Genomic DNA, 27,127 nt, shown 5'->3' on the forward strand with positions numbered 1-27,127 from the left:
TTTACATTACATTTATTCATTTATCAGATGCTTTTATCCAAAGCGATTTATCCAAAGGAAATACAAGAAAAGCGATATATCAAGCTGAGAACAATACAAGTAGTTCTACCATACAAGATCTTTTAATTGAGTTCTAGAAAAGAAAAGTGTGCAGAGTAGAGGTGTAAATGCCAGACTAGGTATTATTTATTTATTTATTTATTCTTAGGATAATGTGGGGTTATAACAAATATAACAAATATCACATGCAAAAAATTATGAATTTAAACGTATGGATGATGTAGTATAGTTTTATTTTAATACATTTTTAAATAAAAAAAAATCTTTAAAAAAAAGCTATGCTTGTTTTCTGAATAACAGTGGCTTTAATATTAATGGCATTCCTTTATTTAATAGGTAAAGTGTAAGAGCACTAAGTTGGCCATATGTTGTTTTGAACTTTTACTAACCATTCAGTTTATGTATCCACAGGAAGGGTTATTTCCTTTTGCTCTGTCATAAAGCAAAAAGTCTTCCTGGCTTCTTTTCCTCCCAATGAGTGACTGGACTGGAAAAGGGAGGCTTCAGGAACTGGGGTTCCTGAAATAAATAATATTACAAACAATGCAAACTTATATAATGCACTAGGTGGGACTTGAAGTGGCATGCAAATGACTTGTGACTAATGAGCAACCTACACATTTATCGCACATTATTTCAATTATATTGCGCTGTAATTTCCAAGAAATTACATGCCCTTGGAATCTGTTGATTACCTTTATTTTATGTGTGGTCTAGTTTTTATTTGTTTACAACTTTGTACCACTGCTTGGTTGCTGTATGTAGTGCTTTTTATTCAAGCAGTGTATTTTGTTTGGTTGCTGTAACCGTCAACTCCCTTTATGGACTCAATAAAAAATTAAAATTTTATGGACTCAAAAAAAAGAAAAAAAAATTAAGAATTCATTAATATGTGAAATGTAAGTAATATGTAAAAAATAATATGTAATATGTACAAACAGATCATGCCTGATCCTATCAAATTGTATACAGTAGAAAAAGGAAAAAAGACAGCTATGTGCAGAGATTTTTTAGCCATTAGTGTCTAAACCCTTCAGTAAATCCACAGAACTCAAGATCTTATTTATATCATAATGCAAAAATCATTGGTAGCAAAAACAACAACAACCCCTAAATAAATAAAGTAACTGCATCATTGTTATAATGTGAGAGGAAAAAAAAAATAGCTCTTTTAAGGATTAATTTTTTTTTCATTTATTTCATTCATAAATAAAAACATTCATTTATCCTATACGTTCTATTATATAACTTTTTATAATTTATTTTCACTACTTGCTATTTAATTATACAACACTTTGAACTACCACATGTAAACTACTGAAGAGCTTTATAAAAAAAAGATTATTATTATTGTTGTTGTTGTAATAATAATAACAGCAATAATAATAATAATAATAATTATTATTAGTAGTAGTAGTAGTAATTTATCCACTACTTATTAAAGTGGATTTGTTGCATTTGTTGCTACTTTTATAAAGTAGTAGTTTATCCACTACTGTAAACTGACACTAAAAGGATATCCGAGGTCGCATACTACAGTGCTAAGAAGTATGGCAAGGAATTTTACATCCCTTCTGTGCGTTGCATATTCTATAGTACGGTAGTCGGCTGTTCTGGACGTACCCGGAAGTTTTCCTTATGAAATATTAGCTTAAAGACTACACCCACACTAGCAGTGACCAATGACAGAGCAGGCCGTTCTTTTGGCCCCGCCCTCTTGATGACAGGTCCAGTGCGCTCGCAGTCACTGTGCTGATGAGTGCAGTGGGAATTGGCGTTGGCAAGAAGCTCGCACATAGGGACAAGCCGAGGCACAGAAGGAGCGGCTTTGACATTATAAACAACAAGAGACCTGCTACTGAGGGTTTTAAAATGGGACATTTCTCTGCGTTTTAATATGAAACATTAAACTCGAGCAACCTTTACAGATATACAAGTCGTGTTCTTCACGAACATAGTTTTAGGTCTATTATAACGTGTTATATCTGAAGGAATATTGAGCGTTTTGAAGGTCGGAAAATGCAGAGGTAATAGTTTGATGAGATTTTAATTAAACATAAGATGGACGCAGTTGCACCTTAGGTTTCTGGTTGGACTTTGCTGTGAGAGATGGGAAAATGGGAGTTAACCATGGTAAGGTTACATTTATTGTTGCGTTTGTGTCAAGAGTTTTAATCTACTAATACTTTGAACAATCTCTACTAATGCTACTGCTCACAAACCCAGCTGTACACTGTGGCTTCTTTAGCTGTCTGATTAGGACATAAGTAATATACTGCAATCAAATGAATGCTCTTGAAATAGTCCTCCCTCTCCGCACACCTGTCCTTCATATATCACCGGTGTGTGTGTGTGTGAGAGAGAGAGAGAGAGAGAGAGAGTGTGTGTGTGAGAGAGAGAGAGAGAGAGAGAGAGCGCGAGCGCGAGCGAGCAAGAGTGCAGCACTTGGAGGGAACACAGAGCACTTTTGTGCCCTTTTTATAGTTTGGGTTGAGAATTGTAGAGTTTGGGTTGGGGTATGAAGGTAGAGTTTGGGTTGGGGTATGAAGGTAGAGTTTGGGTATGAAGGTGAAGTTTGGGTTGGTGTATGAAGGTGGAGTTTGGGTTGGTGTATGAAGGTGGAGTTGGGGTATGAAGGTGGAGTTTGGGTTGGTGTATGAAGGCGGAATTTAGGTTGGGGTATGAAGTTGGAGTTGGGGTTATGAAGGTGGAGTTTTTGTTGGTGTATGAAGGTGGAGTTTGGGTTGGTGTATGAAGGTGGAATTTAGGTTGGGGTATGAAGGTGGAGTTGGGGTATGAAGGAGGAGTTTGGGTTGGGGATTTAGGGGGGAGTTTTGGTTGACTTGACCTTGCACACTATGGTCGAATGTTGTAAGTGAAGGCTACAGTTTGGGTTGGGGATGATGGTAGAGTTTGGGTTTGGGGGATGAACCCATGGGTTGGGGATGAAGGTGGAGTTTGGGTTGGGGGATGAAATGGAGTTTGGGTTGTGGATGAAGGTGAAGTTTGGGTTGGGAATTGAGAAGGACTTTGGGTTGTGGGATGAGGGGGTGTTTGGATTGGGGAGGAAGGTGGAGTTTGGGTTGGGGATTGAGAAGGAGTTTGGGTTGGTGAATGAAGGTGGAGTTTGGGTTTGGGGAATGAAGGTGGAGTTTAGGTTGGGGGAGGAAGGTGGAGTTTGGGTTGGGGATTGAGAAGGAGTTTGGGTTGGGTAATGAAGGTAGAGTTTGGGTTTGGGGATTGATGAGGAGTTGGGGGAATGAAGGTGGAGTTTAGCTTTGTGGGATGAAGGTGGTTTCCACAAGCTTGCATTACTTTTTCACTGTGATTGAATGCATATGAGCTAAGTACAGAATTTGCATTCATTTGAATGTTTCTCTGAATATGTTGCTTAACAGACTCTAGGTTGGCCTTGTTGACAACTGAGTTGTGTTGCGTGTTTATTACTGGAGGTTATTTATTCACATTGCCTGCTCTCTCTCTCTCTGATCCATGTTGTTTCTGTTCCTTATTTCTTGTAAATGCTGTGTTAAATAATGTAGCCTGTGCATGTTTGCATGTGTATAAGGATATAAGGATTAAAAATGATGCTTGTAGTTGACCCACCACACAGATCCCCTATGCTATCAACTGGTTATTCCATAAGAAAAAAACTGCTGTTTTTAATACTGATAATGTTTCTGTAGTTCTGACGCAGCACTGCTTTCTTTCTCTTTTTGTCATTGTGTAATGGTGACGCACAGCCAATGCAAAACTCCCCCATGGTTGATTTGTCTTTAGGCCATAGGCATTATGTGCTTTTGCCTGACCACTTTGTGCCTTTGTCTCTCTGGGACAAATATGATCCATCAGTGTGTATGAAAGCAGATTGTTCTGCAGTTTGCATTATTGACATTGTGACTCAGTGCTTGGCTTAAGGACCTAATGATCTGATTTCAACATAAATACCCACAACTGACTTTTGAATTTCTTTTGAGTCACTAAAATGGTATTATCCAGTCTAACTATCCAGCTTAGCAGCATTGTATACAGTGCGTGCAGAAAAGAATCTGGATCATTCGACCCACATCTCTTATTTGTCCTAACTCTCTTTGTTCCTGAACATTTCTTCAGCCAGAATGCTCTGATCTGACGCTCTGATCAGTAATAACGTAATAATGAAGACGTGTGTTTGCATACCAGTCAATAAACCACGTTATTGGAATGTGTCAGATCACCATATGATCTGTGTGTCATGTGAAAGAACAGAGATTTGTGAAGTGATAGAGTTCAATGTTATGCTGTACTTCTGGCTGTTCTTTCCATGCCTGCGTGCTAGAGATGGAACTTGACACTCCTGACCCAGATTGTATCAAGCACGGAACCTGACTTGACCTTGCACACTAAGGTCGAAATTTGTAAGTGAAGGCTACGTTTTGTACATTTTGGATTTCTGATCAGAAGGTCCAGAGTTCAAAACCCAGCACCGCTAAGCTGTTACTGCTTGGCCCTTGAGAAAGGCCCTTAACCCTCAACTGCGCAATTGTATGAATGACATGAATGTAAGTCGCTCTGGATAAGGGCGCCTGCCAAATGCCACAAATGTAAACGTATGTGGTCTGGACCCGGTTTTGGAGGTTGGGAATATAGAGCACTTGGCCTGTTTTATTTAATTGTCTTTAAATGTCAGTTTCAATCTTATTTATTTGTGTAGCACTTTGAAGAATAGATATTGTCACAAAGTATCTTTACAGAAATATGAATGTACATTTAGATCTCTAATGAGCAAGCCAGAGGCGACAGTGGTGAAATGACAGACTCCCTGAGACGACATGAGGAAGACGTCTTAAGAGGAACAAGACTCAAATGGGAGCACATCCTCTTCTAGGTGACACTGGATGGTGGAATTATAAATCATTCTATAAGTGTACACTTTAAAGTCAAATTATTAATTACCCGTCCCCATTTTCTATTTGATCAAGCTAATGAAGCTCTTCAGCAGAACTGAACATCAAAATCCAGATGTGTTAGAATTGGATTATAAGTGTTAGCTGGAAGTGTGGAGATATACAGCAACAAAACAAACAGCTGGTAGAAACATTCAGTTGGTCTTGGAAATTAGTAGTGTTCAAAATTCAGGGAGCAAGGACAGATTTGATGTTTAGTGTTAATGCATGCTTATTATTATTATTATTATTATTATTATTATTATTATTATTATTGCTTCTGATGCCACCCACGTTGTCCTTGTGAGATGTTGTGTTTTAATGTTCCAGGTGTTTCTTTGAACTGTGGCAGCGTGTTTCCTAATGATCCTTCTTTGGACTTGTTGGATTCATTCATTTACATTAAACAAAGGACACCCCTAATGCATATTCATCAGAAACTATAATGAACTCTTGTCCTCTCTTGAGCTGGAGATCAATGGCTTGCACCTGGCTTGCACCTGAGATCTGGCAATCAAAAGTACAGAAATGTTCACATCACATGTTCTTAATAGTAAAATATAAAAGCTTCTGATAGTAGAATACATGCTTAGTGTGGCTCACAAAACAGATATGTGGAAAACATGTCAACATTTTAATATTCGAATATGTTGACATGGTTATACTAGTTTGATAAAAAGTGACCAATATCACGTCGTCATATTGTTAAACTTTGTAGCCATGACCATCCCCTGTCGAGTTCTCATCTATGGACACAGTGGAGTAGCCAGAAATTAATGTCAGAGGGGTTGAGGACATATGATAAATAAAATAATTGTGTGAGCTGTACAATTAGAAGTGTGAGCACGCTCACACATTTTGGGTGGATGTCAGATGCAGTAGAGGCACAACTTACCATCAGCTAATCTTACCATATTAATAATGTTTTTGTGTAGGAAATAAACTAAAAATGATTAAAATAACATGCTAGTAATATTATGGAAATTACATTAAAAAGCTAGATCTACTGGAAAAAAGCATGATTTCGATTTTGGTTAATATTGTTTCTCACCATAGTTGGTGGTAGGCACCAAAATATGATTAAACCAATTAACACACGCTTGTTTTACGTTTTATGAACATCACTATCGCAAAATAACTGCAACACAGTGTTATTTGAGATGTACATAATTAACTGTGCTGAATGTGTGCTATGTTAACCTCCTTATGAATCAGCACAGAACTGTGATAAAATATTTCAGGGGGTTTAAACCGGAATCCACCCTCTATCCACATTTGTGTGGACTCATGTGTTTGCCTTGCTGTTGTCTCTGTCCATATAGCTTGACACCAAAAGACCATAAACAGTAGTCTAAAACAGCACAAGTGCTCATTATGAGCTTTTCTGGTGGTGTGCAGTTCGGTTACTCAGCAGAGACTCGTGATTCATGTGTTGACTTGTACCGTACCATCTCTTTTGCTGACATCACTTGTTGGACCAGATCTTTGAGGGGGTTAGCGTGTGATGAGACTCTCTTTAAGTGTTTGCTGTGGGTTACATGGCTCTTCTTTTAGCTGACTGCCCAGCCCTTGCTGTTGTTCCTGCAAACAAAAGAGCCTAGGGGCTGCAGGTAGCTACTGGTTCGACTAAACAAAATGGTTGGAAATGGTTGAAGTTCCTATGAGAAAATGGTTTCCCATTAAAAGTTTTTATTTCAGGGAAGACTTTATCTACAAATGGTTGCAGTCTACTGTGAAAAACTACGCTTACTGTACATACTAAATCTGTGCAGTAGCAGTGGCGTACAGTGTTGACGCTATTTATGATTTCAGGGTTTTTGGGTGGTTAACCGTTGTGGTTTTCTAGAGCGGTTCTACTTTTCTAAAAGAATTATTCTCTGAATAGGGTTCTAGATAGAATTATGTTCCTTTAATGGTTCCTCAGGCCATGTCATATCAGCATTTTTGTGAGTACATGAAGGGCCAAAAACTATGCTATTATCCTATTATGCATATATTGTCCTAGCTGATTTTATTAATGAGTTATTTGTTTCATAACAATGACAAACAATGTTATTAATTCCTGCAACAGCTCATTTCCTCTATTATCTTTGCTAATAACATGCTATATGTCCTTAGTCTCCCACTCTCCATTCTTATTTCAGCATTTTTTTAGTCATTTGGGGTCAAACATTATATTAAAGGCCAGTTAACATCGGAGGCAGTTCTGAAGTGTTATTAGATGTGCACACATGAAGCAGATATATATCTATATTCACCATCGAGATTTTTTTCAATCCATAAGCACTAGGGCTGGGTGAAATGACAAAAATATCATATCGTGATACTGGACATTTCTACGATACACTATGCGTATCACGATGTATAATTTAGCTAACAAACTGTCTGCAAAACAGTAGTAAAATAAACAAAAAACGTTCAACTGACTTTGATACTTTTTTTAATGCCTATTAAGGCAAAGAAGATTAAGATTTGTTTTTGAATGGCGTCAAGTCAACAGCATCCATTCAGTACCATTTAATTTGTAATTATTAAAAACATTTTTAAAAAATCCATCACCATACCAATTATATTTCAGAAAAGTGTCACAATATCATAATCATTTTTCACAATATCAATATTATATCAATATCTTCCAGCTCTAATAAACACTCTGCTCTCTGTTGCAGTTGTTTTAAACTCCGTCAATAAAAATGCATTGAAAGCTCCCATGTCCACTTTTTTCTGTTTCCTTTTCTGCAGTATTCTGTGTGCATCTCAGTCTTGGTTTAGATACAAACACTACAAAATACAAAATGGTTTTTACTGCAGTGTATGCCATCATGTAAACAGAACATGAGCTATATTTCAGCCTGCAGTCCTACAGGGGCACTGTTTTGACTGACACAAAGTGTAGCATGGAAAGTCCCTCTGGATAAATATCATAAATCAAGGGGACATACATAATGCTGAAAATATGTTTGTTGTAAAAAATACATTTCTTATATCTATATATTTGTGTTTGTAAAAAGATTTGTGTTTAAGATTTCACTGTTTCAGGTTTTAGATGGACAAAACTCACCAGTAAAAACAATAGCCTAGATTATCCCTAATTGTGTATTTATGTCTATTTTATGTCTTATTGAAAGACTTGTTTTGTGTGTGTGTGTGTGTGTGTGTGTGTGTGTGATCAGACACAGTATCAGACACGATGGTACATATAATGATATTACATCACACATGCTCAAATCAATATGTAAAAGCTAATGTTCCAAAAACTTTGCCCATCCATGGCCTAAATACATGGGTACTGCTGCAAAAAGGAAATGAATCCATTCATATTTTTCACAGTTATTCTTCTTCTAAGCACTGTAGAAAGTCTGTTGGTTTTTAAAAATATATATATTTTGGCGAGCCTGGGTAGGCATAGTGCAGAATTGAGAACATGGCTCAGTATGAATGCAAGCAGTTGATTTAGCTTATAGTAATTATAGCTGATGGTACTACATTGAATATTGAATCAGCATATTTCTTGCTTTAAAAAAAATTACAGTCACAAAGTTACACTGACAAAGTTATTTTAGCTGTCTACCACAGTATAATAGCGTATATTACAGACCTTCAGCTTTCAGCTGAGGGTATTTCCATCCAAAGCAAGTGAACAGTATATGAATTATAGACATGTGTGTTATTCTCTCATTATTACGCTTACAAGAAAGCAGATTAAAAGATCTAGAGTTGATTTCAAGTGTGGTATTTGCATTTGGAATTTGTTGCTGTTAACTTTCAATATGAAGTCCAAAGAGCTGTCACTGCCAGTGAAACGATCCCTCATTAGGCTGAAAAGTCTGACAGATAGCAAAAAGATTAGGTGTGGCCAAAGCAACTATTTGGTGCATTCTTGATAATGAAAGAATGCAATGGTGAGCTCAGGAACCCCGAAAGGCCTGGAAGGCCACAAAAAAACAACTGAGTTGGATGACAGAAGGATTCTTTCCATTCCTGGTGAAGAAAAACTGATGAGATCTGATGAGAATTTTACAGATCTGGAAGCCTTTTTTTGAATATCTTGAAGGTGATTACTGATCGCTGATTTCAACACTTTGGATATACTCTTTAAAAGGTTTCTTCACATACCCCAGCATGTCAGGAAGCTGGGGTCAGAGTGCAGGGTCTGTACAGTGCCCTCCACTAATATTGGCACCCTTGGTAAATATGAGCAAAGAAAGCTGTGAAAAATTATCTTTATTGTTTAACCTTTTGATCTTTTGTTAAAAAATAATCGCAAAATTACAATTATTGGCACCCTTTTAGGCAATACTTTATGCTGCCTCCCTTTGCCAAGATAACAGCTCTGAGTCTTCTCCTATAATGCCTGATGAGGTTGGAGAATACATGACAAGGGATCTGAGACCAGTCCTCAATACAGAATCTCTTCAAATCCTTCAAATTTCTTTGCTCATATTTACCAAGGGTGCCAATATTAGTGGAGGGCGCTGTAGGTGTATGTACATGTGTAGATGTTTCTGTATATGTGCCTATGTATGTATAGATAATACATTTATTTATTTATTTATTTATTCATTCATTTTTTTTTTTCTTTCTTTTTGGCTTCTGATTGTCTGGCATACTGAATCAATAGAAATAGGCAGGACATCATCACTCAGTGCATGCATGCACAATTTCAGCCTTAACTGAAATCTAAGGTTTGTTCTGTTTGTGGTTTTATATAAGGACCCAGTTCAGGAGTGGGGTGAGGAGTTTGAAGATGGCGCAGTGTTCGGCATCACACTGCGCAGAGAGCGTGTGCAGCAGTCGGGCGAGGCAGCCGAGGCCTTCCCCTGCTCTGCGTACGTTCAGTACCGTACATCTAAAATCCGCAGGCTGAAAGCAGCCACCCTGAACCGGGTGGTGGATCACCTGTTTGATCCCTGCTGCCAAGAGCAGGACTATGGGAGGATACTGCTTTCTACATACCGCACCTTCATCAGCACCAACAAACTCATCGAGCTGCTTTTGCAGAGGTGTGTTTGTGTGTGTGTTTACATACTGAATGCATGTGTTTATGTGTAGGTTTCATACTGTGTGTCAGAAACTGCTGCACAATGGGTGTACGTCTCAACGTGTTTTGCATCAGTCTGTTTAGGGTTGCAACTAAAAATTATTTTCATAATTGATTATCAGCGTAATAATAATCAGCTGATTATTATTTTTTGATTAATCAACTAATCAGGTGGAGAAAAAAAACTAAATTTCAATACCTTTTTTTGTTTATTTAAAATAAAATACACAAACAGAGTGTTACAAATATAAACTTTAGATTAAAACTTTACATTAACACAACTGTTTGTCCAGTTTATATATTCGTCACTTGATGATTACATTTCTGTTTGATGGTGACTGAGGTCATGTTGGGCATAAAAGGGAATGCTGACATTAACAGTAAACTGAAGAAATTAATTTTCATTGACGTGGTATTCTGCAAAAGCTAGTGGCGTTGCATAACGTGCATTTGATGTCAAGTGCCATCAGTTGGGATACGGCTTATTCTTCCAGTCAGTAAAAAACCCTGCTGGTGTTCCATTTAGACGATAGAATACATAGTGCATAGTGTAAGTGTATAGTACGTAATTTGGGACAGAATTTGGTCTGTGCTCTCTGATGCGTGTTTTTGGAACAGAAATAACATAATGAGTTAATGAACCCCGTTCTGTGCGCAGTCTGACTAATCGATAATGAGATTCGTCGACAACGTTTTTCATAATCGATTATTATCGATTAGTTGTCGCAGCTCTAATTCTGTTCCATCTGAAGTTCCTGCTTTTTAAGTTATTATGCGTATGTCATTATTCATCATGGCATTTCATTACTAAACTGTTGCCTTGAACTCAGACCCCATGACTGATCCCCCTGGGACCCTTCTATTCCTGGAGGAATTATGAGCCAACAGTGATTTCTCATGAAATGTTGACAACACAATCAGGGCTAGGCTTTTCAAGAACCCTGTACTTGTGTGCCATAAGCCTCTTTTATCTTCTCTTTACTTAAAGCAGTCTCTGCATAGTAGCAGAGAGGTTATCATCCAAATTCTGCTCAAATTTGCCTTGGAAAAAGGTTGAAAGTCTTACTAAAAGGACAAAATTTGCATAAAACATCACTTGCAGAAAGACAGTGTTGATTACTTACATGCACTGTAAGATTCCTCATAGATAAAATTTCTGTATCCTGTGTGTGAAGACAGTTAACACTTGGTTACATGTTACATGTGTTATGTGTTGTATAATTAGACCTAGAAGGAGCCTGATTTTATGTAAATTAATAGGATAATGTTTCTGTAAAGAATTTAAGAATGAGTTTAATCAGTGAATGAATTTGAATTAAATTAGAATTTAGGCAAAAATTGTCCATGTATAACTTCTTTTCTCTCTGAAATAGAGACAGTCTTGACTCTGAGCTGGACAACAGCAAGTGTCATAAGAGGTAAGACACAGTATGAGGGTGCAGGTTTGCACCTCTGAAAGCCCTTTTAATGGAAATAAAGGAAAATGCTTCTCTCTCTTTATTTATTTATTTATTTATTTATTTATTTTACACAATCTGAAAAAAGTGAATTTCAAGGTAGACTATAACTGAGAGGATAAAAAACCCAGCTAAGAGAATAGGGAAAGGCTTTGGAGGTAGATATGAAGGCAAAGGGTAGGCAAGTCATCAGAGACACTTGTTTTACATTTATGAATGAAGACTTCAGTCAGTGTCAGGGCTTTGAGATAAAGCTATTTCTTTAAGATTTCCACTGGGGGAAAGTCCTCAAGGCAGAGGATCTTACGCTTTGTGGTTTCTCAGTTATGTGACAACCTGCATTTTTTTTCTAGTCTTCTTAATGTCAAGAGAGAAAAAGAGAAGCTGGTGAGGGAACAACTGTTTATAGCTGTTATAACGAAAGTGATAATGGGAACGGACTTGTTTTCTGGATGTTTCACAGCATTAGATTTAACTATAAATGGGTAAAAATGTTTATTGTTTAATAAATAAAAAAAATGATCATTGACAAATTGCTGTGGTATAAGAGGAATTAAACACAATAAACATGCTGCTATTAGAAAATGAACAATTTTGCTATTAACTAAATTCTTATTTACTCTAAGCCTCTATTTATCAGAAACTTGTCTCAGTAAAGTGTGGTAGGATTTTCTGCAAGCAAATACTCAGCATTTTTTTTCTTGTTGTCTTTAGCTCTCTATGGATTCTACTCCAGACATGGTTGGATGAGTTTGCTGAGGATTTCAGGGATCCTCCAATGCACTCTTCGTTGCGCTTAATGTGCCTGCAGCTGAGGCGACACACCTCTCTTTTGGCCCTAGCCAAGTGCTATGAGGATCTCCTCAAGAAATTCCAAGCAGAAGGTCAGACATTTGCTGCAACACTGTTTACTTGGAGTCCTTAAGTTATATAAGTCAGCTATATTATATACAGTGGAGATCAAAATTAGAGAACAACCTACAATTTCCTAAATTTCAGGGTCACTGCTTAGTCCTATTTGAAGTTATCCTAACAGGAGTAGAAGGGCAGTTTTTAAGCATATTTCATAAGTTGAATATATTCTGAAGGCCAGTATAATAAATATAAATTAAATGAGACATTTAATTTACATGTACTCTGATCAAAATTGGAGAACACTTTCAGATTCCTCCCAGTTATTGGTGTTAATCTGGCACCTGGTGCTAATTTCCTTAATTACTTGAGAAACCCTGTTTAACTGGCAGCATTCCTATCTGGATAACTTTCCAATTTCACTGACTTTGCAAGATGGTGAGCCACTCCAAGGTGACTGAAACCCTGTGACAGCAGGTTGTCCAGATGAAGGCCAAATGGATGACCCTTTCTTCTTCTCAACAGTAGTTGGTTGATCCAAATCTGTGATTTCTAGAATATTGCAGCTTTACAATGGCACAAATTCATTCAAGTCCCCCAAAAAGGCTGGTCGTCCATGTAAGACAAATGCACGGGGAATTGGTTCAACACTGCAGCTGGAATTGCTTGCCGGTTCAGTGCTGAACAGGGTAAGGATCTGTCTCAGCATCCAGTGTCTCGCCGTTTAGGAGAATTCAGACTGAATGCCCACTCTGCAGTGACCAAGCCTCTCATCAGCAGAAAGAATCTAAATGCTAGGCTAAACTTTGCTGAGCAGCATGTTGTGTGTACAGAGAGAACTGGTCCAAAGTTCACTTTAGTGATGAGAGGAAGTTTAATTTATTTGGGTCCGATGGGAAACATTATGTTTGGCGTCAAACTGGGGAAAGACTGAACCCAAAGTGTGTAAAGAAGTCAGTGAAAGGTGGAGGAGGAAGTGTCATGGTTTGGGGGATGTTTTCTGCAGCAGGAGGCCTTTTATATAGCTACATGGCAGGGTGAATGCAAATTTTATCAGAACCTCCTTCGGCAACATGTGGTTCCTTCCCAGCATCTCCCCTCCGAACATCTCCCAATCTGCCTGCAATTTTCATGAAAGACAATGCCTCCTGTCACACTGCAACATGGGTAAAGCAGTTCCTTGAAGCTAGAAGCTAGATCAGTTCAGAGTCCTGATCTAAACCAGATTGAAAATCTGTGGAAATTCATTGGCGACAAAGTTAAGGCTAAGAAACCCACTACAGTTACTGAACTGTGAAGAGACTTCAGATGTGCTGAAGTCATTCAAAGCAAGGGCCTCTACACTTCCTATTAATTTGTGGCAGCTGTAACGCTCAAAAATGTCAGTTGAAATCATCTTTCGTCCTACAATGGGTACCATTCTCTAATTTTGATCACTGTGTTTTCCAAAAAATAAAGGTTTTTGTTGTAGTGCCTTGGTTATTTTGTAAAACATGCTAGTAGAACAGTGGTAAACCCACAGCTAATGTTCCTTCATATTTTGAGCGATGAAGATTAACAATATTTTAGAAAAATCAAGTGTTTATAAATTGTTCTCTAATATTGATCGCCACTGTAGAGCTATTATATCCTGACACAGTGTAGCAGTGTCCAGTAACAAGCCTAACTCGTTCTCTTCCTCTCAGATGCTGCGAATAAAGATCAAGCTGGTGGGGAACAGGAGCAAGAGTCGAATCAGGGAGAGAAGGACTTGGATGATGTAACCAATCAGGCAGACTTCATGGATTTCTCTGTCACAGAACTTGCTGAACAGCTCACCAAACAGGATGCGGTGAGTGTCAATAGTTACATTTACATGCTAAGCCTATAAACCCAATAATAATGTATTAATGAAGGGTTTATTATTCTGAATGAACTCTTGTATACATGTATACAATTAAATATGAATAACATAGACCAGTCAGCCCTGTGATGGATGCATCCTGTTCAGGGTGTGTTCCTGCCTCAAACCTGGGATAGGTTCTGGATCCACAATAAAATGATTACGGAAGATGAATGAATTAACACCAGTCAAATTTCTGTCTAATGAATAGAGGTGGATAAACTGTTTACTGTCTAAACTTTGGAATCTTTTTGTTCATTCTGCACAGTCTAGGTGTTTGGGTTAGATGTATGCCAACCAATTTCAACTCTTGGGGAAAAATATGTATGTTATAAAGTTTAAAATGATTTAAAAATAATTAAGAGGTTTGATGGTGGTGGGATGGACATCTGTGGCCTTCTGTTTAGTGAGTACAATGTGAAATATCTTATGTTTTGCTCAGAATGACATTTTGAAAGCACAAGCAAGATGATTGAACATGCTGAGCTAATGTTAGCTACATGTTATATTCTGATCAGACTCACAAGCTTCTTGTTGTCATGGTAGCATTGACACCAATTTTTTGAGTGTGCATAAATTGGCTTTGTATTACAGTCCCTCCAGGACTTAACGCAAAATCAAGCAAACTCCGCAATATTTGCAGGAGCTTGCGATTTTTCAAAATTATTACTGATTTTCCACAGATTTGGGCCAAGACGTATCATGCGGTGTCATCACAGTGTGCATTCAGCCAAAACCCTTCGGCTTACCTGCATGAACATGAGTACTGTTAATAGGTCTCATTTACTAACAAACATCACTGCAAAAGATTGTGCAAAACAGTTTCAGTTCCAATTCAAGTCCACAAATTGCGTCACAAATTTTGGAGGAAAAAAAAAATCGCACAGAAAATCTGTGAATTCCTGTACGGACTGGTATTAAACGTAATGATATATAAAAGAAAATTTAAACAAATTGTTGCATTTATATTTAAGTTCATTCTGAAACTGTACTCAGACTGAATTAATTAAAACTGATAAAGGTCAATGTGTGTACACATAACCAGTGGCAAATTTTCCACATCTGTTGGGTTTTTTATTTGTAAATGACCAACAACCTTCTAAACTTCACACTTCTCTGTACGGTCTTATAGGAGCTGTTTGTGAAGGTGGTCCCCTTCCAGTGTCTGGGCTGCGTATGGTCTCAGAGAGATAAGAAGGAAAACCTCTCGCCCACCATTCGTGCCACCATCTCCCAGTTCAACTCTATTACTAACCGTGTCATCACCTCACTGCTTTGCCCCTCCACCTCGCCTTCTTCCACTCCATCATCCACTCCAAACCAGAGAGCAAGAATCATCGAGAGATGGATACGAGTTGCACAGGTTAGATCAGTAATGTTTTGATTATTCACTTTAAGCAACTTTCAGAGTAAAATTCTGTTTAAAATGCCTGATTTCACTGCGCCTTTGTATCCCATGCTGGATTTTCAGCTCATTGGTTACACAGTATTTCATGATCATGTAGGGGGTTTGAATGGTCACTTGAATCCATCACTGTCCAGAAAGCAGATGATATTTTTCAAATTTCAAGGCAGATGATACTTTTACACCATCTTTCATTTGTTCCCACAGGAGTGCAGGCAGCTGAAGAACTTCTCCTCCCTGAAGGCCATTTTGTCTGCGCTGCAGTCCAACCCGATTTACAGGCTGAGGAAGACCTGGGATGCGCTGAACAGGTGCACATTAAACCAACACACACTTACATGGTTTATTTAGCTGAGTGTTACATTAAATGAATCATATTATTTGTGTAATTATGACATACCCTATTTCTTGGAACTGGGTCTTGATTTCTCAGCAATATTATGTAAACCGGTTTGGGGCCTTGGCGGAAAATGACTTGGGGCCATTTGTAGACATTGGCAGTTTTATTGAAACTATGTTTAAATCTGACTTTATATCTGCTTTTTTTTATCCAGAGAAAGTGTGAGCACTTTTGAGAACCTGTGTGAAACCTTCCCAGATGAGAACTGTGTGTTGACCAGCAGAGAAATCCTTGTGGAGGTTAGAGAACACACACGCGCAAGCTGTGATTGTACAGTACTGTGCAAAAGTTGCATTCAAAATAATGAAATTAAATGTTTCTACATAAATAAAATACCGTAAAGACCAGTAGTAGAGAGTAGTAAATGAAACAAAGTCAATATTTGGTGTGACAAAAAAATAAAAATAGCAGTCTACGGTACAATTAGTGCAGTTTTATAAGGAAATGAGCTGTGTTACTGAGCATGTTGTAGAACCGGTCACGGTTCTTCTGGAGAATTTGATTGTCGCACTTGCTTCTTATTTTTGCAGCAAAACCCAGCAGCCTTCATTGTACTTTTTTTTTCCTCTGAAAAGTGTCTCTTGCATAATATACTGCTTTCTTTAATGACATACAAACATTTTTTCTGTAATATTTAATTTTGCACTAGAAAACCAATGTTTGGGAATCTAAAATGTTTTTGTATTGACTCGATAATGTAGAAGTCATAAAAAAACAAACTATAACAAAGTTTGTACAAAAAAAATAGGGTGCCTAAAACCTTTGCACAGTACTGTATGTTAACAAATGTCTAAAATATCACACCATGTCATAAACACACCTCACACCCACTGTTAATATGTGTCAAGAAGGTTACCTGTTATTAAATATTAAAACTAGCTTCACATAGTGATCAAGTGTTTATTTTCACATAGATACACACACTCAGAAGCTCTATTAGTACTTGTTTACACAATAACAGTTGTTATTGTCGATCCAACCGCCATGGTGTTGTTTCAGCCATTCAGTGTATCAGCAGGTTCAGGTTCTGTTTTTGGAAGTAAGGTGTGTTAACCACTGGAGATTATGATAACTGAATCGATAGTTTGTTCTCTATTCAGAACAAACTCTGAGGCTACTTTTGGCCTTAGTGCATTGAAGTGATCTATTTCACAATGCACAAGCTAAGGTCTATATTCAGGTTGCAGCCATATTCCGAATATGATGTTTACTGTACATGTATACAGGCATCAGAATATTCCCGTATACATGATTGTACTGAGTTGCCATTTGTAAATACCTAGCCTACAGCTAAGCACTCACATTTCCTTGTGGACTGAGCATGCACATATATCTCCTTTCAGTGGATTTTCTGGTGTTTACATGAAACAAATTTCTGATTAAAACAGGCAAATTCCAGGGGTGGGAATCAGAATATTGTCTTAATCTGAATTGGGCAATCAGATTGCGGCATTTCCATGACTCAATATTAATTAGAATATTGCCAAATTCCAATTAATATCAGAATATTGATTTGTGTGTAAACATAGTGAGTGATGTTCATAGAAATGGGTAGCTTTGTGTCTACAGTATGTAATCAGGCTTTGCTGATTTTCCATTACTACATTTTTTCTCCTAGTCAACACCCTAGTGTGTGTGTGTGTGTGTGTGTGTGTGTGTCTTAGTTATCTGATAACTGTTTCTGATGTGTTTTAGGAGGGGAGCCAGGCAGCCATGGACAATATTTTACCCAAGACATCCAAGCAGTGTCCCATGTCCAAACAGATGGTAAAGTCCTCAAATAAACATGCAAGCACATTTCTCTAATTATAAAAAATGAAGGAAAAGATAACTGAAAGTCAAACAGGAATGTCCACTATTGGGCTCTTAGATGCCATTAAACTAGACATTAAACAGAAAAATTTCTGTCTACTTAGAGTTTTTTAGGGACCAAATGTTCTGAGAGAAATGTGCGGTTAACCACATCCTCATCTCTCTCTCTCTCTCTCTCTCTCTCCCTCACTCACTCACTCACTCACTCACTCACTCACACACACACACACATACACACACACACACACACACACACACATACACAAAAGCTTTCCTAAACAACATATAGCCACTTTGATGATTCATTGCATTGGAAATTGGGATAAAATTAGTTTTTACCCTAAGTCTGTAGTTGTTCTATGATCTTTGTTCTAGTTATACACTATATGGCCAAAGGTTTGTGAACACCTGATTGTCACAACCATATTTGGGCCCTCCCCAAACTTTTGCCACAAAGTTGGAAGCACACAATTGTATAGGATGTCTTTGTATGCTGTAGCATTACAATTTCCCTTCACTTTTCTTCAATGTGAGGTCCATGGTTTGCCAAGGTTGGATTATAAGAGCTTGCACGGAGCCCTGACCTCAATCCACCTGAACTGTATGCGGAGTATACTCCAGGCCTCCTCACCCAACATCAGTGCCTGACCTCACTAATACTCCTGTGGCTGAATGGACAAATCTCCACAGCCACACTCAATAATCTAGTGCAAAGTCTTCCCAGAAGAGTAGAGGTTATTATAACAGCAAAGGGGGTATTAAATCTGGATTTGGGGCGTGGGATGTTTAAAAAGCACGTATGGGTCTGATGGTTGGGTATCCACAAACTTTTGCCCATATAGTGTATATTATTGATCTATCACTGTCTGAGAACTGATACACGTTTTGTCAATTACTTACTAATTCATCCTGTTGCTAATGGCACTTTTTCTGTAGAGCACCAACAATGGAGTCGTGCCTTACCTGGGAACATATCTCACTGTACTCACCATGCTGGATACAGCACTGCCTGATACTGTGGAGGTAATGTCTGAAATGCTACTTCAATGTCTCCTTGACTGCATGAGTGAGAAAATCATGTTTGTGTTATTTTCCTTCTAGTGAGTGAACATTTTGCCCAAAAATGACTGTCAGTTTAAAAACAGTGTCTGATTTATAGGCTACAGTAGAAGGTTGTAAGCAGATAGCATTTCTTTTTTAAAAGGCTCTACTATATAAGTAATACATTGTGAAGTTTCCTATTCTTATAATAAGCATCTCATTATCGTATAATTCTTTTTTTTAAACAGCGTGACTTCATAAATTTCGAGAAGCGCAGGAGGGTGAGTGTCTGGCTTTCTCTGACGATTGACTTGGGTGTTACGTTGCACATGTTAAGATTACACACTGGTGTGCTTTTAGAGATAAGACTTTTCTAAAGTCATGGAAAATCTTCCAGCAGGGGTGGGCGATACAGACCAAGTTTTCTATTGCTATGTTATGAACATTTTGAGTGGCATCAGTATATGTAATTGAATACACAATTCGCTATCTACAAATGACAACCAAAAGACATAAATCTATAAATGTTTTTTTTCCCCACTTATACATTCCTGTAAACTGGAATGAAACAAATCAGAGATCAAATAAATAAATAAAAAAAACACCAAGGAAAAACATCTAATGTTCTTAATATATTACTTAAAGGTCTACATTGTTAACTTCAAGCCAGTATTTTTGTTTGCATTTTGTACATCAGTTTCCTTTGATGTTTTTGCTGAACTTCAGTACAAATAGTATTTGAAAATCTTTGTTGATTGACAAATTCTACCACTGTCTCATTTATACTGGTATACTGCTGAATACTAAGCTCCACTATCCCATATTGAACTGTAGGAAGGGGTTTCACAACTCATGGCTTTGTGAAACATCTGTCTAGTTCTTCTGTAATTCAGGGAGGTCCAGTATAATCTCATGACTGCTTGGTTGTACCTTGTGGAAGCAAGATGATACATTGGCCCCTACCCAATGTCCCCCAGCAATGATACACTCTATACACTTGTATTTTTTTTTTTTTTTTTTGCAGGAGTATGAGATTTTGTGGCAAATCCGTCAGCTCCAATCATCCTGCTCTCAGTACACTTTACCAGACCATCCTCAGATTGCAGCCTGGTTACAATGTCACAGTCTGCTCACGGATCAGGAGAGGTGAGATTCTATGTCCCTGCAGGGGGGTTTTGTATATTTTTTGCTTATTGATTAAATAGATGCCGTTCTATTTGAAGTTCAAATCTTGAATAATACCCTGGGTCTGTTCCACACCTATAAAACTTGAACAAACTACCATAACATATGTTCTAGCTGTCCAAATTTCCTCTCACCATTTTTTATATACTATAAGTATCATTGTAACCAGCAGATGGACTGATTACATTTTGGAATTGATACAAACAGGGTCAAGGTCACAGCAAGGTCACATGTCTGAAATAGTTTTTATTCAGTTGCCTCCTTTCTGTTTGCAGTATATTTTAAGGGCATTTCTGACATACAGTTAGTAACAAGAGTGACTAGACTAGAAGGTGGTAGAGGAATCCCCATTGACACAGTTGGCGCCAAGTTTGACTTGTCTTTGATGTTCTCTATCACTGATCTACATTCACTGACCACTTTATTAGGTCTTGGCCTGTCAGCCAAGAACAGTATTTTGAAGCTACAGTGAGCATCGTTGAAACTGGACAGTTGAAGATTTGAAAAAACATCAGGCGATGACAGGATTGAAACCCGATGTAAACTTTGACTATTTTAGCCCATCCACCTCAGGGTTTGACATGTTGTGTGTTCTGTGATGCTTTTCCCTCCACCATGGTTGGAAAGAGTTGTTGGCATAGCCTTCCTATAGCTTGAACCAATCTAGCCATTCTCCTTTGGACTGTCTCATCGCCAAGGCATTTCCACCCACAGAACTGCTTGTTCGCGCAATGTTTTTTTTTTTTGGCACAGTTCTGTGTAAACTCTGTTATGAGTGAAAATCAAAAATATTTCTGAAAAACTCAGACCAGCTCATCTGGCACCAACAACCATGCCAATTGTGTTGCTGCCAAGTGATGTATGGGTGTTCCTGATAAAGTGGTCAGTAAGTGTATTTTATAGTGGAAACTTCATGAATCTCATTTTTCCTGTATATACATCCTCAGTTATGAGTTGTCCAGACAGCTGGAGCCTCCACTTGACAGCTGTTCGCCGTCCAGCAGTACAGCCTCAAATCACGTTTCACTCACCAAAAGGCTCACTTCGTGAGTATGAACAATCACAGAAAAGCATCTTCTGATTTATGCAACAGCAAGGCATAAAATACAAAATACAGCATCTCACACTGTATGTGTGTGTGTGTGTGTGTGTATGTATGCAGCCTCCTGAATGTGACTGAGACCTCCAAAAAGAATGCTGACCAGATTAGTGTCTCATCTTCTGGATCCAGCAGCTCTGAAATGGAGGATCTCTCCACAAATCAGTCATCTCCTCTTGGAGCACAGGTACTAAATAAACATCTATCCTTCTACCCAGCACAGCACAGATAGGCAATTTCCCTGCTGTAATATTATTAAGCATGGTCAAATAGTTAAATCTTTGAGCAGAGAAATCACCAAGCAATGCTGGACTTTGGCCCTACTGGACTGGAGTTGTGAACTGCTTCCTTTGCTACAGTAAATCATCCACTAAGCACTAAACAGATTATTATCTTAGATCATCATCTTAGATGAATATTTGGAGTGTATAACACATCTGTCATAATCCTCAGATTTATAACATTCATTATAATGACTCTTGTCTACTTGACATCCTGTTACAACTTAACTGGGCTTGACTATGGAATGTATTTCATTTTATATTAACCTGGATCCTGGCACTTGACTAGAGGGCTGTTTTCGTAGTCGACAGCACTTGAGCAAAGCACAGTTGTCTCAGTACATCAGCCATCACACTCCCTTTGTAAAGAACACACTGTACTTGAGACCCACTCTCAGAGACACGCCTAATATTGCTAGACTAAATTAAGTCTAGACTAAAAAACTAACGTGAACAGTGTAGGGTGTGGTAGAAGTTTTGGACCATTCTGAACCAAATCTGTATAATTCAGTTGACATGACACATCACATTCCTTCTTTCTCCTTCTAGTCGCTCTCGAGCTCCTGCCAAAACATGGCTGACAGCGTTTCTACCTCATCTCCTACGGGCTCTTCTAGCTCCTCCACCAGCTCCAAGGCCGACCTCATTCTCTCTCCACTGTCGACTTCGTCAGCTCCATCCAAGCCTGGCCATAAGCGCTCGGTTTCCATGACCGCACTGCCCCTGTACAACAGGCAGGTGGCTGACTCTTGCATTATTAGAATCAGTGTGGAGAGCAGCAACAATGGAAACATGTACAAGAGCATCCTGGTGAGTACTGAGAATCCAGAAACATTTTGATGAATTAGTAATGAACCAGCACTATACTATAGTAGCTAATATTGGAAAGTTGGACATATGAATGTATCATTTTTGCTCAGCACATAACTGGATCATCTGGATATGGTCAGCATATTTCAGTTTCATTTTGGATAAAATGTATAATGTGTAGATGTACAGCAAATAAAGCCTCTATTCCCACATGTACAAAGCTTAATCAGTAAGGTCCTTTGTCAGAAATGGGTGTTTTGTTTCCAATACATCATGCTAGTACTGCTTTAACACAATATACACATCACTGCAAGTCAGTGGTAAAAGGAAGAGAGAAGAAGGGGTAGTACTGGGACAAACTGAACCAGAAATCCAAACTATCATGGATGCAAAAAATCTGGTGACAAATATGATGAGGGCAAATAAACAAAAGAAAAACAATCCAAAGACAAACTTGCTTAAACAATTCACATTAAAGGCAGTTCTGAAGTTGTATCAAGCTTTCATTTTAATCGCATCCACATCAGCTTTACAAACAATTGCAGAATGATGGAGTCTTTGGATGTCTTTTAAAATGTGTTCACATCACCAAAACCACGTCGTATGTAAGGTCATTAGAAAAAAAAGTAATTTAAGTTTTTGGCTATGTAGCTGACTGCTACAACTGGTATAAAGCCTCAGTTTATATTTTTCACATGCCACAATATCATAATATCAAAAGACCTACATTTTATGTAGGTCTAAGTTAATCTTAATGTTGTGTGTGTCACAAACAAGTTTTATCATAAAGGAGACCAGTAGGCTAACTAACAGGTCAAACTGATATTTTATAAAGTATTAGGTTTTACACACCATGTTTTGCATGAAATAATTTTAAAAACTACACTTTTAACACATTTAACAAAATGTGTTGGGGACAAATTCTGGACACATGAAAAAGTGTAGACATGTCTCCAGTGTCCTCAGCACAAGTTAACCCTATGCAAATCAAACGTCTTGCAATATTTGTAATATTTGGTGAAGTTTGCCTCACATTATGGTAGCTGTCAATAAAATATCTACTCAGAGGGTTAAATACAGTTGATGTGCCTCTGGCTCTGTAAATGGAAGAAAGAAATCAATTATATGGACCACCATCATTCACCCAATTAGGACAAGGACTCATGTCTACTTGCACTAGCATTTAGGTATTTGAGCCTAGGCAGGATATGGAGTAAAGGGTGAAAGGAGGGGCTGAACTTGTTTGGATTGTAGATTTTGAAACAGCTAGCTTCAGCTAACTCCCACCAAAATAAGACCTTTTTAACTTAGAAATACAGTGCCTCCACAAAATATTCCCTGGCCTTTGACTCCACCAAACCACAAGCCTTCTTTTTTGAAGCCATTTCTTTGTAGTTTTGTAGGCCCTAAATGCAGATGTCTGGCTGACTGGAACAGGTTTTCCTTAAAAATTGCTACTACATATTTGGCTAAATCCTTGTTGCCTGGGATGGCAACAAGCTTTCCCGTTCCTCCTGCTGTGCAAGTGCAACCTTGAGCACATGATGCTACCACCATCGTACTTCTTACCTAGGTGTTGGGCTGTATTAGTTTGTGCCAAACATTATGCTTTGGCAATTGGCTCAACTTAAGTCTCATCAGACCACACAATCTTCTTTTTTTCCCCCCAAAGCTCTCAAATTTGGGGGAACCTGACCTTTCTCAGAAGTGGCTTCCTTAGAGGTCAGATCTGTGAAGAGCTGATGATATTGTTGAGGTCTGCACAGGTTCTCCTATTTCAGCCAGTGAGCTCTGCAACTCCTTCAGTGTTGTTGCTGGACTCTTGAATACTTCTCTGGCAATTGCCCTTCTTGCCTGAGCACTCAGTTTGACCTGATCTTGGTAGTGTCTGGGTTGTGCCATATATTTTCCACTTTGTTCTGATGGATTTTACAGTGCTCTTAAGGTACAAAGCTGTTCAGCTGCTTTAAGAACCTTATCCTTCTCCTTTATTTGATTTCTGTAGGGTCACTTAAAAAACAAAAACAAAATCCCATTCTAATACAAAATTCTTAATTTAATCTTGCAATACATCAAAAAGAAGCAATAACTGGGGGATGAATACTTTCTGGAAGCACTGTAGTTTGGCACCAGGTTAGTTTGTTCTGTTATGATCACCACTCTTTCACTGTAAATAGCATACATCTTTATAAGCATTCAGTGCAAATGAAATAAGAACCAACCCATTTTTATTCTGGTGTAAGATTTTGGGATGATGTAGCTCCACAGTTCCTCAAAGTACCAGTAATGTCTATATAGCGAGTAGCACCTGGGTGCCGTTTCTGGGATTGATACAGACAGTAAGCCTAAAAAAAGAAGTCTATATTGAAATTATTGAAAAAAAACACATTAGAAAAAAATACCACCCAATTTTCTACATTTGTGATGGTGTCAGTGACCATGGCCGTGTTGTTTCGTAGCTGACTAGTCAGGAAAAAACAGCCCAAGTGATCGAGAGGGCCCTGCAGAAACACAACCTGGAGAATGCCAGTGTACAGGACTTCAGTCTTGTCCAGATGTTGGCTCAAGGCAAAGGTGAGTGTAAATAGTGTTAAACCTGTCTTAAAACTTACTACCACAGTTACTGTCCTGTAACCTTTATTTCTAATAGATTCATTTGTATTTCCAGAGCTGATCATTCCAGACAAAGCCAATGTCTTCTATGCCATGTCTACTTCAGCCAACTATGACTTTGTTTTACGCCGTTGTCCAAAAGGCCAGCGGAAACAACTCGCACGCTCAGCATCAATGTCAGCAGGCCGGTCTACGAAATAGCAGCGCTCTGGAAAACTCAATGAGAAGAAACTGAATTTGCTTAAAAATCCGCACAATACTGAAATGCCACTGAACTCGTTATGATTAAAATTTTATATCCAAAATGTACATAGAATATATGTATATAGTCAAACATATTTATGCTTATTTAATGGTAGCTATTTGCTACTTGACAAATATTTTTCTAATAATGTTAATAAGTTAATATCTGCTCGCTTTGAACTTAACTGAACACTGTTTTCACTGTTTTCACATGGTTCTAAACTGCCAGAAATGTAGAAGCTTTATATTTATAAAGATCTAATAGTGGTATGGGTTGTAGCAGTAAGATTCCTAATCCTACAAGTCATCAATGTCTTTGTCACAGAATTGCAGCAGCTACAGTACCCGACTGCATAAAATGCAGCTCACACATGGCCTGAGTTTCACTAGTTTCACTGTCAGTTTCTGTCAAACTGAGCATGACTATCACCTCAGTCAGTTGCAGTCTTTGCATACCAGGTTACATAATTTAGAGCTTCATGGTAATGTACAATTCATTGCCTGTACTGTTTTCTCATAATGCATACTGAAGTTACACAATCACTTACAAGATACTTCTTTTAATGTGGACCTGAAATTCATTTCTATACTAGTGAAGCTCTTTTCCCTGATTATTCGCATCCTTACTGTTTATATTATACAACATAGGTAATACTTAAGAGGCTGATAAAACTTAATATAAAAAAAGGCAAAGCAAATCTAGTTGAGTGTGTATAACATGTAGACATTACATTAACATTTAATGTCAAAGGCCATGTTTATACCAATAAGTTTCTTTTTCTATCCATATATCTGATGTTTTGTTGATCTGTTCAGTTTTTATTATTTGTAGAACAACCTGCCTTTTAAAAGTAAGATGTGATGCCTGCCTTTAAAGTAGATATAGGTGATAGAGGCAGTCATTATGTTCCCTTCCCATGGCTCAGCACCATGATGATATATCGATTGGGTGTGTACGTTTGTGTGTGTCTCTCTCGCTCTCTTTCTCTCTCTCTGTGTGTGTGTTTGTGTAAGATAAAGGTACTGCACTGACAGGCATAGTGGCATTCCACCATCACATTGTAAGAGTGGTAGAAGTCTAATCAGCAGTTGCTGCACTGTTTAGCAATTCCACTGAAATGTCTTGCACTTTCATCCACTTGTTCCTGACTCAGGCTTTACAGAATCTCTGCGACTGATGTCTTCTGATGTTATTTATTAGTGCTTTAAAATAACGTTAAATTTCTGTGCAATTATTATTGGAGAGATATATTTTCTTGTTCTTAACCACAGATGTATTCTTTGACTCTGCTGTTTAAAGTAGATTTTTTTTCTTCTCAAAAAAGAGAAATATTGTTTAGTATCCGATTAATTATTCTTAGGAGAATCACAAACAAATGTGTAACAGATTTTGAGAAGAAATCATCACACTGATTATTACTGTATTATAGTGTACTGTATTTTAGACTTATTCTACTCTGCAATTCATAGCATTTCTTTGGTTTACTGTACATACTAATTATGCATGTACATGTAGCACTTCTCAAAAGATTAAAATGAACTTAAACATTGTATTTTGTTTGCCTGTGATTTGGATATAAATTTCACTCACTTTCAATAATCGCTTTATACTGATCAGGGTCATAATGGATCCAGAGCCAGGGAGCACTGCACGAGAGAGGAATACACTTTGGATGGGATGCCACCTGCCACCCATCCCCCCGACACCCCCCCCCCCCCCAACACACACACACCCACACACACCCACACACACCCCTAGGGGCCATTTATCTTAGCCAATCCACCTGTTAGCATATTTTTTGGGAGATAGGAGGAAACAGGAGAACCCAGAGGAAACCCATGTGACACAGGAGAACATGCACAGAAACTCCACACAGACTGTCACCTGAGCTCAGGATCAAACTCCGGATCACTGTGCCACCCTGAGATCCTGTATATAAATTGACATTTTCAAAATATTTATCCTTTTTTGAAAAACTTGAATTCATAATTCTAAATCATGATACACTCTTTAACAAAGA

General features: G+C 38.0%; 1 protein-coding gene across 1 annotated transcript; it reads left to right on the forward strand.

Annotated features, from left to right (window-relative positions):
* The first annotated feature begins 1,795 nt into the window (after positions 1–1,795).
* On the forward strand, positions 1,796–26,659 carry LOC128599237 (ral guanine nucleotide dissociation stimulator-like 1). The gene is made up of 17 exons (XM_053610738.1): positions 1,796–2,193; positions 9,699–9,988; positions 11,400–11,444; positions 12,198–12,367; positions 14,021–14,166; positions 15,350–15,580; positions 15,830–15,933; positions 16,177–16,261; positions 17,718–17,789; positions 18,771–18,857; positions 19,124–19,156; positions 19,900–20,021; positions 21,008–21,106; positions 21,223–21,346; positions 21,990–22,250; positions 24,710–24,824; positions 24,919–26,659. Exons 1-17 carry the CDS (start codon positions 2,170–2,172, stop codon positions 25,062–25,064), a joined length of 2,154 nt encoding a protein of 717 aa, XP_053466713.1. The 5' UTR covers positions 1,796–2,169; the 3' UTR covers positions 25,065–26,659.
* Positions 26,660–27,127: the final 468 nt, after the last annotated feature.

The sequence above is a fragment of the Ictalurus furcatus genome, chromosome 2 (assembly GCF_023375685.1).
Source record: "Ictalurus furcatus strain D&B chromosome 2, Billie_1.0, whole genome shotgun sequence".
Classification (NCBI taxonomy): Eukaryota; Metazoa; Chordata; class Actinopteri; order Siluriformes; family Ictaluridae; genus Ictalurus; species Ictalurus furcatus.